General features: G+C 37.9%; 1 protein-coding gene across 1 annotated transcript in view; it reads left to right on the forward strand.

The window, feature by feature from the left end:
- Positions 1-2,393: 2,393 nt before the first annotated feature.
- The window catches only part of zbtb47b (zinc finger and BTB domain containing 47b), a 52,814-nt gene continuing 42,707 nt past the window's right edge, over positions 2,394-12,500 (forward strand). Inside the window, exon 1 of the mRNA XM_061964697.1 lies at positions 2,394-2,593. Coding sequence (XP_061820681.1) covers positions 2,591-2,593 — 3 coding nt within the window. The 5' untranslated portion in view covers positions 2,394-2,590. The remainder of the gene's footprint in view (positions 2,594-12,500) is intronic.

The raw sequence follows: 12,500 nt of genomic DNA on the forward strand, positions 1-12,500 counted from the left end.
TGGTTCTCGCCCGGAAAAGGGTGGAGTGCCATCTCCACGTTGGGGAGGAGATCTTGCCCCAAGTGGAGGAGTTCATGTACCTCGGGGTCTTGTTCACGAGTGAGGGAAGAGTGGATCGTGCTTGGTGCCTGGTCTGAGCTGCTGTGACTTAGATTACCATAGTAACTAGTATATCATGCAAAAGCGCAGATTCCAACCATTGAAATACTTTGTACAGTTTGATTGATTGATTGAGACTTTTATTAGTAGATTGCACAGTACAGTACGTATTCCGTACAATTGACCACTAAATGGTAACACCGGAATAAGTTGTTCAACTTGTTTAAGTCGGGGTCCACGTTAATCAATTCATGGTAAGTTCAAAACTTACGGTCATTAGAAAACATCACTGCACATCATAATGACAGCTACAGTTTCCAACCTAAAGATCTAAAAAAATTATTTGGGAATGTCCGGCGGGCCAGATTGAAAAGCGTAACTGGCCTTAATTTGCCCAGGTCTGCTTTAGTACACCTAGAAATGACAAATTATCCAATACAATATTGTCAGAATAATTGTATCTAAAAGATCACAAAACTTTGTGTTACATTGAGTTCAGCTCGCCCTGCGAGAGGACAAAAGCTGTCTTTGATCCTACCAAGCAAAAGGCTTGTAAGACTCCACTGTGTAGGATGGGGAGCGACATGAGGGTGTCGGTTTCTTTGATGTATTGTAATCCACAGGACGATTTTGTCTTTACCCGAGATCTACAAAGTGGAGAGGAGGCAGGGCCTTTTCTTTGAACTGTTTTGTAACCAAAGGCGATGGCTGTTTACGACCCCTGTCCCTTTAGAAACAGCTGCTGACATGTAATCAGGGAAAGTCCAAATAAAAGAGGAGGCGTACAATCTTTCGTCAGAGCGTGGAACGACACTGTGCAAGGGTACAGTGTCTACGCGTTTCTCCTCAATTGAGCTAAATTTAATTCTGTCTCTGTTTATTTCCTTGCTTCTCTGTCTGTTTAATAGATTTATTAAACAGATAGAATAATAGACTATTATTTTCAGTTTTGTTTTTAATTGTACTGCACTGATGGATGGTACCTAATTGTGTTATGTTGTGGAATTTTAAATTTACCAAAGTAAAATCAAAGGGGAGAACAAATATCATACTTGCCAACCTTGAGACCTCCGATTTCGGGAGGTGGGGGGTGGGTGGGGGGGGGTTGTGGTCGGGGTGGGGCGGGGGCGTGGTTGGGGGCGGGGCTAAGAGGGGAGGAGTATATTTACAGCTAGAATTCACCAAGTCAAGTATTTCATATATATATATATATATATATATATATATATATATATATATATATATATATATATATAAATAAAATAAATACTTGAATTTCAGTGTTCATTTATTTACACATATACACACACATAACACTCATCTACTCATTGTTGAGTTAAGGGTTGAATTGTCCATCCTTGTTCTATTCTCTGTCACTATTTTTCCAACCATGCTGAATACCCTTTCGCAGGTACCCAGAAAGGTTTCGAGTACCACCATAAAAACTGAATCTCTGAAGACAGTATAAAAATCTGTGTTAAAGGTGTACAAATACTGTTTGTATAATAAGCATGTTATTTTTTTTACAAATGAGGGTTAAGAGTTCAGTTCTAAAAAAAAAAAAAAAAGAATGTGGCTTAAGTACAGTTTTTTAATTGAGCTGCTGTATTTTTTGGTTGGGTTGTTTATTTATTTTGAGTAACTTCTATACATTTCTAAAAGGGGAATGTAATAGAGTGATCTATGTTTGTCTGTTGCCATCTCCTGGTGAATGTTGGCTATAGCGTACTGGGGTTACTTTTTGGTTGGCCAACGATTTACGTGGTGTTGTGCACCTGACGTCACTCAGGTCCGCATGGAGCTGGAGGGGGCGTGGCTTCCAGCTCCGCCTGAATTTCGGGAGGTTTTCGGGAGAAAATTTGTCCCGGGAGGTTTTCGGGAGAGGCGCTGAATTTCGGGAGTCTCCCGGAAAATCTGGGAGGGTTGGCAAGTATGATATGCTTTTTTCATTTTATACCCAAATTGCACAATATTTCAACACTTTATTTTTTTTCCTTATATGAATAAAAACGTATTACCAGTGTTTACTCTTTCGGGCGCCTTTGGGTGAACTCGGTGACCCGCCTGCATGCCGCGCGTGACGTCACAGCCGGTCAGGAAACGCACTTTTTGGGGGTGAAGTCGCGCCGCGAGTTTTGCGAAGACTCACATTCCTGCGTGCAAACGCTGTGGTTTTGGTGCTGCGTGCACTTCCCTCCACGTTTAAGGGCGCAGTGTCTCTTTAAAAATCCAAAAAAAGAAAAGCTCCCATATGATCCACGAGCTCCAATCAAAGCAATTCCTCCTGCAAAAAAAAAACAAAAAAAAACCGAGCTGAGCATTTGCGTGTGCTTGTGTGCTCCAGCAGCGCAAGAGGAGCAGATCTGTCCTGCCGAGCACAATGTGAAACATCTGCGCTGGAGGTGTTGATGGCGCAGCGGACACCGGGGACACCGGCGCTGGAGGAGCTAGTGCGGGACTCCTTGGAGCCTCTGGCCGCCACCGGACCAAAATGGTAGGCGACACGTTCGGCTTTCTGCTTTTGCGAACACTTCAAACTTCACACTTTGACGCCACCTTCTTCTTCTTCTTCTGCACAAGTTCCCCGGAATGCAAGACGCACGAGTGTGGAAATGGGCATGCTTTTATTTTGACAGGTGCACGTTAGTTCCTATTGTGAGGCGGCCGGAAGTGATGCCGTGTCTCGGGGTCATGTAGGGATGCTGCTCTGGTGCTAATCCCGCTGCTTCACATCTGGATGCTCGGGTTAATATTTGGGTCAGCTCACTTATTATCAAGCATAAGCAGCCACCATTTGTCACTTTAGGGTTCGCCTTTGACCTTCGAGGGCCACCGTACTTGAAGACCATATGTTTGTTTTTGTCAGTGTGGAAAATATTGCACCAGAACGTGGATGTAAGTCTTAGTTGGAAAGGAGTGGAACTTTATTGTCATAGCACTTAAAAAGTACAACATTTCCAGGTTTGACACCCCCCCAAAAAACCTCTGAAGCGATAGAGGTGTCACAAAAAAAAAAAAAAAAAAAAAAAAAAAAAATTCTCAGGCAAATCATATAGTTGATGTAGATCAGGGGTGCTCACACTTTTTCTGCAGGCGAGCTACTTTTCAATTGATCAAGTCGTGGGGATCTACCTCATTCATATATATAATTTATATTTACTTATTTATGAAATATATGTTTTTGTTAATAAGTTAAAGATGATTAATGATAATACAAGCATGTTTAACACATATAGTTAATATTGTTAATAAATTAAAGGTGTTTAATGATAATGCAATCATGTTTAACACATAGTTAATATTGTTAATAAATTAAAGGTGTTTAATGATAATACAAGAATGTTTAATACATATAGTTAATATTGTTAATAGATTAAAGGTGTTTAATGATAATACAAGTATGTTTAATACATATAGTTAATATTGTTAACAAGTTAAAGGTGTTTAAAGATAATGCAAGCATGTTTAATACATATAGTTAATATTGTTAACAAGTTAAAGGTGTTTAATGATAATACAAGCATGTTTAATACATATAGTTAATATTATTAATAAGTTAAAGGTGTTTAAAGATAATACAAGCATGTTTAACACATATAGTTAATATTGTTAACAGGTTAAAGGTGTTTAATGATCATACAAGCATGTTTAACACATATAGTTAATATTGTTAATAAGTTAAAGGTGTTTAAAGATAATGCAAGCATGTTTAACACATATAGTTAATATTGTTAACAAGTTAAGGTGTTTAAAGATAATACAGGCATGTTTAACACATATAGATTCCTTTCTTTCATGAAGACAAGAATATAAGTTGGTGTATTACCTGATTCTGATGACTTGCAGTGATTGGAATCAGACAGTGGTGCTAAAAACGTCCGCATTTTCGAATGGAGGAGAAAAAAGTCCTCCTTTCTGTCCAATACCACATGAAAGTGGTTGGTTTTTGGCATCTTATTTGTCCAGCTTCCGTACTCCTTTGTATGCACTTTACAAGAAATACATTGTCGGCAAACTCCGTAGCTTGCTAGCTTGTGCACGCCAGCTTTCTGAGACTCTTATTTTGTTAGCGCAACTGTGCAGTCGGTCTTTGGAGTTTTGACAACAGGTACGGCGCCAGAGTCTGTTGAAATAAAGTGTTTCTCGCCTTCCAGTCTGTAATTTTAATGAGCTGGCAGCAGCCAGCGTCATCTCAGAAGACCCTCGGGTGCCGTGAATGTCAATCAAGTGACGAAAGTGACGTCATAGTGAAGATTTATGATCGCTCATTTTTAGTACTATTTTTTTAATGCCTGGCTGGTGATCGACTGACACACCCTCCGAGATCGACCGGTAGCTCGCGATCGACGTAATGAGCACCCCTGATGTAGATAGATGCCCATATTGGCTGTACGAAGTTACTTTACAAAAGGGAAGTGTGGCATACTTCTCTCGTGGCCTTATTAGTATTTGACTTTTATTAAATGTATTGATATTATTATTTGGTGCAGCCGGGGCGGAGCAGAAGGGGATAGAAAGAGGAAAAAAAGGAAGACAGAGGGGGAAATTGTGGGGATAAAACAGAGAGACAACAACAACAACAGCAAACACAACAATAACAATAGAACAACATCAGCAAATAGGATACGTACAAATATGATGGTAAAAGTGATAGCAAAGAAGCAGTTAGTGAAATAAATAATAATACAGAAATGACAATGAACATTATTGCACTACAAATGGAGCAATATAAATACCAATAGAAATAGCACTATTAATAATGAATATTAACAATAATTACCTCTTATCAACAATACAATTGTTCAAATGCAACAATACATATATGTGAAATGAATTAATGAAATATGTTTATTTCGGTCATATAATCAACCATTTTGTGTGATCAGTTTAACAGTAGAGATTATACATATTTAACAATCATACACATTTACACACAAAAATAAAATGAAAAGAATGACCGAAAAAGGAATAGGCTGAAGCCAAAGCTTATATTTGCCTATCCTATACCTTCACTGAAAATAAGATTACCTGGAACATCTTTAAAAAAAATCAAAGGGATGAAAGTAATTGTTATTCTATTTTATAATTTTCAATTATTTCACCTTTCAATGTTTTCTTAAACCTTAACAAAGAACTACACGTCTTCAACTCATCACTGAGCTTGTTCCACCATTTAACTCCTAAAACTGAAATACATTTGTATTTAATATTCGTTCTTATTTTACCTATTTCAAAAATCAATATCCCCCGCAAATTATAGTTTTCTCCTCTTAATTTAAGTAACCTAAGAATACAAGCTGGAAGGCTTTTGTTCTTTACTCGAAACACAATTTCCATTGCTTTTAAAAACAAAATATCAGAAAATTTTAACACATTAGAACTTATAAATAATGGATTGGTATGTTCATAGTAGCACGCTTTGTGTATTATTCTAATGACCCTTTTTTGAAGTTTAATTATTGGGTCTATGTTTGTTTTATAAACATTTCCCCAAACTTCAACACAATATGTAATGATAACTTGAAATACAAAAGAAAGCAGATAAATGGAGGGGAAGAAAGAGAAGCCTACTATATTAACCTTGTAGATTGTTATAGTAAAAATAGGTTAAGCTTTGTCAGTGTGTCATGTGTTACCCAGTTTCCCCTAGGGCAGGGGTCGGCAACCCGCGGCTCTTTAGCGCCGCCCTAGTGGCTCTCTGGAGCTTTTTCAAAAATGTATGAAAAATGGAAAAAGATGAGGGGGAAAAAATATATTTTTTGTTTTAATATGGTTTCTGTAGGAGGACAAACATGACACAAACCTCCCTAATTGTTATAAAGCACACTGTTTATATTAAACATGCTTCACTGACTCAAATATTTGGCAAGCGCCGTTTTGTCCTACTAATTTTGGCGGTCCTTGAACTGTAGTTTGTTTACATGTATAACTTTCTCCGACTTTCGAGGACGTGTTTTATGCCACTTCTTTTTCTGTCTCATTTTGTCCACCAAACTTTTAACGTTGTGCATGAATGCACAAAGGTGAGTTTTGTTGATGTTATTGACTTGTGTGGAGTGCTAATCAGACATATTTGGTCACTGCAAGACTGCAAGCTAATCGATGCTAACATGCTATTTAGGCTAGCTATATGTACATATTGCATCATTATGCCTAATTTGTAGCTATATTTGAGGTCATTTAGTTTCCTTTAAGTCATCTCAATTCAATGTATATCTTATGACACACTATCTGTATGTAATATGGCTTTTAATTTGTTGCGGCTCCAGACAGTTTTGTTTTTGTATTTTTGGTCCAATATGGCTCTTTCAACATTTTGGGTTGCCGACCCCTGCCCTAGGGCAACAACGTTAGTATATGTTTGATGAAACGTGATTATGTGCATGAGTGTGTGTATGTATGTATATGTACTTGTATATGTACAGAATGTGTATATATATATATGTTTGTACTGTGAATTTGCGTGTGGATGTATGAACTTTGAGTGTGTAGGTATGTACTGTATTTGTGTATGTATGTGGGAGCGTAGGTATGTATTTATGTATGTATGAATAACTGTGTGTATGTGAGTCTATGTGTATTTGTATGATTTTTGAATGAATCGCAATTCTTATTTGTAACAATTCTTAATCGATTTAAGCAAATCAAAAATCGCTATTTGTTAAACTTTTTTTTATTTTATTTTTTTTAAATCTGTTCCGTCCAGCCACTCGGAAAAATCATATTGTTGATGTAGATCACAGGTGCCAAAGTCGTTTTCACTGAGGGCCACATCGCAGTTATGTTTGGCCCCAGAGGGCCGCTTCTAACGGTGCATACTATTATTACACAATTTTTTTAATGCATTCTATTAGTACTTTTTTTTTTTTTTTTTTTTTTTTACTAAAATGTAAAAAAAAATATGGTAAATTGCAGTAATTTCACCTCAAAATGTAGTGTATATTACTGTAAATGGAAAAACAGTACTGCTGTTTTTATGGTAAAAAAAAAAAAAAAAAGAAGAATTATACTGTGCAGAGGATTCTTGGAGATGGAGTTCATATTCAAAGCCGCTAAAGCAAAACTGGTAGAAAAAAAACTACCGTATTTTCCGGACTATTAGGCGCAATTAAAATCCTTTTTTTTTCTCAAAACTTGACAGTGCGCCTTATAACCCGGTGCGGCTTATGTACGAAATAATTCTGGTTTTGCTTACCGACCTCGAAGCTATTTTATTTGGTACATGGTGTAATTATAAGTGTGACCAGTAGATGGCAGTCAAACATAAGAGATACGTGTAGACTGCAATATGATGGCCATCACACACAAGAGATATGTGTAGACTGCAATATGACTCAAGTAACACCAACATTTTATATGTTCCATTGAAATAATAGAACATTACACACGGCGCTCAAAAATCAATCAAAATGTTTTAGTAGGACTTTGGTAAGCTATGAAGCCGCACTACTTGATGGATTGTACTGTGCTTCAACAAGTATTATTATGTTGTGTGTATAAGGTAAGACATATTATCTGGTGTTTTGTTTCGCAATATTATGCAAAAGCAATTTTCTTACCTTCTGGTACCTGCTGATCTGTATTTGGGATCTGCATAAGTCCTGAAAAATTGCGCGCGTCCGCCTTCTTCTTTTTCTCTATCTTCTTGTTATGTGACATTCATCCTCCGCTGTTGCCGTTTATAATATAAAGTAGTGTAAAGTTCTTACTTACATCTGTCAGTAAACTCGCCATGAAAGCGCTAAAACATACCGGTGTAGTGAGTTTACATTATTCACCCAAGGAACTTTAGTTATTAGAGAGTTCTGGTCGGACGGTTTTTCACGGGACACATTTCCGGCGGATGAGGAGATGCTGCTCAGTTATTGATTGAAGTAAAGTCTGAATGTCATTAAAACAGTTAGCTCCTCCTTCTTCCACCCCCGTTCTTGCACGCTACACCGCTACGACAAAGATGACGGGGAGAAGACGCTGTCGAAGTGGAGGCACGTAAATAAGACCGCCCACAAAACGGCGCATCCTGAAGCGACTGTCAGAACTTGAAGATGATCTGTAAAACATCATCTATGCAACATTTTGACCAAAGAACCACCATTACATGTTATGTAGACCAGAGTTTTTCAACCACTGTGCCGCGGCACACTAGTGTGTCGTGAGATACAGTCTGGTGTGCCGTGGGAGATGATCTAATTTCACCTATTTGGGTTAAAAATATTTTTTGCAAACCAGTAATTATAGTCTGCAAATGATGTGTTGTTGTTGAATGTCTAGACTGTTTAGAGCTCGGCAGAGTAACCGTGTAATACTCTTCCATATCAGTAGGTGGCAGCCGGTAGCTGTTGTAGATGTCGGAAACAGCGGGAGACAGTGTGCAGGTAAAAAGGTGTCTAATGCTTAAACCAAAAAAACAAACAAAAGGGGAGTGCCCCTAAGAAAAGACATTGAAGCTTAGGGATGGCTATGCAGAAGGAAACTAAAACTGAACTGGCTACAAAGTAAACAAAAACAGAATGCTGGACGCCAGCAAAGACTTACTGTGGAGCAAAGACGGCGTCCACAATGTACATCCGAACATGACATGACAATCAACAATGTCCCCACAAAGAAGGATAAAAACAACTGAAATATTCTTGATTGCTAAAACAAAGTAGATACGGGAACTATCGCTCAAAGGAAGACATGAAACTGCTACAGGAAAATACCAAAAAAAAGAGAAAAGGCCACCAAAATAGGAGCGCAAGACAAGAACTAAAACACTACACACAGGAAAACATAAAAAAACTCCAAATAAGTCACAACGTGATGTGACAGGTGGTGACAGTACACCTACTTTGAGACAAGAGCTATAGTCATGCATGCTTGGTTATGCTGTAAAATCATATCCAACAATTGCGACAACGACTTTTTACTGTCAACTGAGGTTCGTTTTTAATGATTTCTGCCGGTGGTGTGCCTCCGCATTTTTTCTACGCAAAAAATGTGCCTTGGCTCAAAAAAGGTTGAAAAACACTGATGTAGACCACAGGGAAGTCTTTTACATTTAGAAGAAATAATAATAATATGACCCCTTTAATGCGTCCTATAATCTGGTGCGCCTTATACATGAAAAAAGATCGAAAATAGACCATTCATCGGCAGTGCGCCTTATAATCCGGTGCACTCACCAAGTTTTCGTCTGATACCGCCCTGCAAATATTTTGAAACCGAATTATATTGCAATGCCGTTACATCCGTATAAATAGCACAAGTTAGCATTCTAAATGCTACAGAGAAGAACATGTGTTGCTAACTCCCAAGTTCTTCCGAAGGTGGAATTGACAAGGATAGCGATACAGTAGCTAGGTGGTTTAGGTCAGGGGTGCTCACACTTTTTCTGCAGGCGAGCTACTTTTCAATTGATCAAGTCGTGGGGATCTACCTCATTCTTATATGTAATTTATATTTACTTATTTATGAAACATGTTTTTGTTAACAAGTTAAAAGTGTTTAATGATAATACAAGCATGTTTAAAACATATAGTTAATATTGTTAATAAGTTAAAGGTGTTTAAAGATAATGCAAGCATGTTTAACACATATAGTTAATATTGTTAACAAGCTAAAGGTGTTTAATGATAATACAAGCATGTTTAACACATATAGTTAATATTGTTAATAAATTAAAGGTGTTTAATGATAATACAAGCATGTTTAACACATATAGTTAATATTGTTAAGAAGTTAAAGGTGTTTAAAGATAATACAAGCATGTTTAACACATATAGTTAATATTGTTCATAAGTTAAAGGTGTTTAATGATAATACAAGCATGTTTAACACATATAGTTAATAGTGTAAATAAATTAAAGGTGTTTAATGATAATACAAGCATGTTTAACACATATAGTTAATATTGTTAAGAAGTTAAAGGTGTTTAAAGATAATACAAGCATGTTTAACACATATAGTTAATATTGTTAATAAGTTAAAGGTGTTTAATGATAATACAAGCATGTTTAACACATATACTTAATGTTGTTAATAGATTTAAGGTGTTTAATGATAATACAAGCATGTTTAACACATATAATTAATATTGTTAACAAGTTAAAGATGTTTAATGATAATGCAAGCATGTTTAACACATATAGTTAATATTGTTGACAAGTTAAAGGTGTTTAAAGATAATACAAGCATGTTTAACACATATAGTTAATATTGTTAATAAGTTAAAGGTGTTTAATGATAATACAATCATGTTTAACGCATATAGATTCCTTTCTTTCATGAAGACAAGAATATAAGTTGGTGTATTACCTGATTCTGATGACTTGCATTGATAGGAATCAGACAGTGGTGCTGATAATGTCCGCATTTTCGAATGGAGGAGAAAAAAAGTCCTCCTTTCTGTCCAATACCACATGAAAGTGGTTGGTTTTTGGCATCTTATTTATCCAGCTTCCGTACTCCTTTGTATACACTTTACAAGAAATACATTGTCGGCAAACTCCGTAGCTTGCTAGCTTGTGCACGCCAGCTTTCTGAGACTCTTATTTTGGTAGCGCAAGCAGGATGAAGCAGCGCTTTTATTGTGCAACTGTACAGTCGGTCTTTGGAGTTTTGACGACAGGTACGGCGCCAGAGTCTGTTGAAATAAAGTGTTTCTCGCCTTCCTGTCGGTAATTTTAATGAGCTGGCAGCAGCCAGCGTCATCTCAGAAGACCCTCGGGTGCCGTGAATGTCAATCAAGTGACGAAAGTGACGTCATAGTGAAGATTTATGATCGCTCATTTTTAGGATTATTTTTTTAATGCCTGGCTGGTGATCGACTGACACACCCTCCGAGATCGACCGGTAGCTCGCGATCGACGTAATGAGCACCCCTGGTTTAGGTGGTAGTTCACTGCCACTAGGGGGCATACTCAGTGATGGCTCTCTTGTGGAGAACATCTCTCCGGTAAGTTCCTTCTCTGAAAAAGTTGCTGTCACAGTGGAGGTGTGGTGTGATGCCCTTTGATAGATTGTCAGCTCGCGTCTTCGTCCTCGCGGCCCGATGTGACTTTTACGTAAGCGCCTATTCACGACATTCCTGGCCACCCTCGACTCCGAGGCCTCGCTCTCTCCCGCTGCCAAGCCAGGGAACTGTCTGCCCGGTGAAAAGTGCAGCCATTCTGCAGCCCGGCAACAAACCCCAGTCGACAGCAGAGTCCACTCCGCTAATTTATGCCCCTGAGATTAGGAGCTGTGGACAACGTGGCAGAATGTTGCTTCAAATGGCAACACTTTGTTTTTACACCATTCCCAACACTTTGTCTAATTGAACCCCTGTGGCTTTGGGGTGCGTGTGGCCTTTGAACAGATCCAAACGTGGACTTTGCTAAAGTAGTGCTCGCTTTGACATGTGGAGCCTATTGGTCTTTTTCAATCGTCCCAGTCCTGACATGCTAAAGATTGTACTCGCATGGAAGATTCCTTCACAATGGATGGGACGCTCAGGAAGACACAATTATTACATTTTCATATTCCTTGTCTCGCACGTGCAGCAGTTGCATGAGTTCCAGGAGGGGGCATGTCTTGCCACAACACCAGCTCCAATTTGTGAGCAAGCTGCAACGGACACTAGCGATAATGCCGATACCACATCTTTATGCTCCTATATTGATTCTCAAATCAAAATATGAACACTTTTGATACTTACGTTATTTGAGATAATGTATATAAAATATGATATTATAAGATAGTTAATGTATATTATTATTGTAGACTATAAGAAGATACTACGTACGTAGTTGAATATAAACAAATGTATGTATATTATTGTAGGCAATTATAAGGTACTACATACAGAGTTCAATATAAACAAGATAATCTATATTATTATTGTAGACTATAAGAAGATACTACATACAGAGTTGACAGTGACGTGCGGTCACTGGAGGCATTTTTTTTCTTTCCATGATGGCAGGTGAGGCCCCGCCTCACCTGCCATCATGGAAAGAAAAAAAATGTAAAAAGAAAACAAATTCATTAAATTGTTATATGTATGCAGTGATTATACTATAAAGTTATTTTCCATTTAACTTCACCAGTTTTAGATTATTTTTATTCAAAATCGCTGAATTTTCACATTTGCCGTTCAAATACTGAGAAGAGACGGTGCGGTGAACAGCAGCCAGTTGAGGCACGTCACTCAGTTGTGCCTCACCATGGATCGCGGACTCGGCTAACTGCTGGCCTGCTGTGCAGTGAGACTGTATTGCTATATGAACTATATTATACATTTCCATAGTTTAGTTAGCTGAGGTATATAATGTACAGTGTATTTTGTCAACAACTGTATGTGTGCAACGTATTTCTTGTGCCGAGCAATCATAAAACGGCTGCGAAGACGCACTGTGTGAGGCTCGCGTAATCCCGCCTCC

This window comes from Nerophis lumbriciformis, linkage group LG07 (genome assembly GCF_033978685.3).
Source record: "Nerophis lumbriciformis linkage group LG07, RoL_Nlum_v2.1, whole genome shotgun sequence".
NCBI classification, from domain to species: Eukaryota; Metazoa; Chordata; class Actinopteri; order Syngnathiformes; family Syngnathidae; genus Nerophis; species Nerophis lumbriciformis.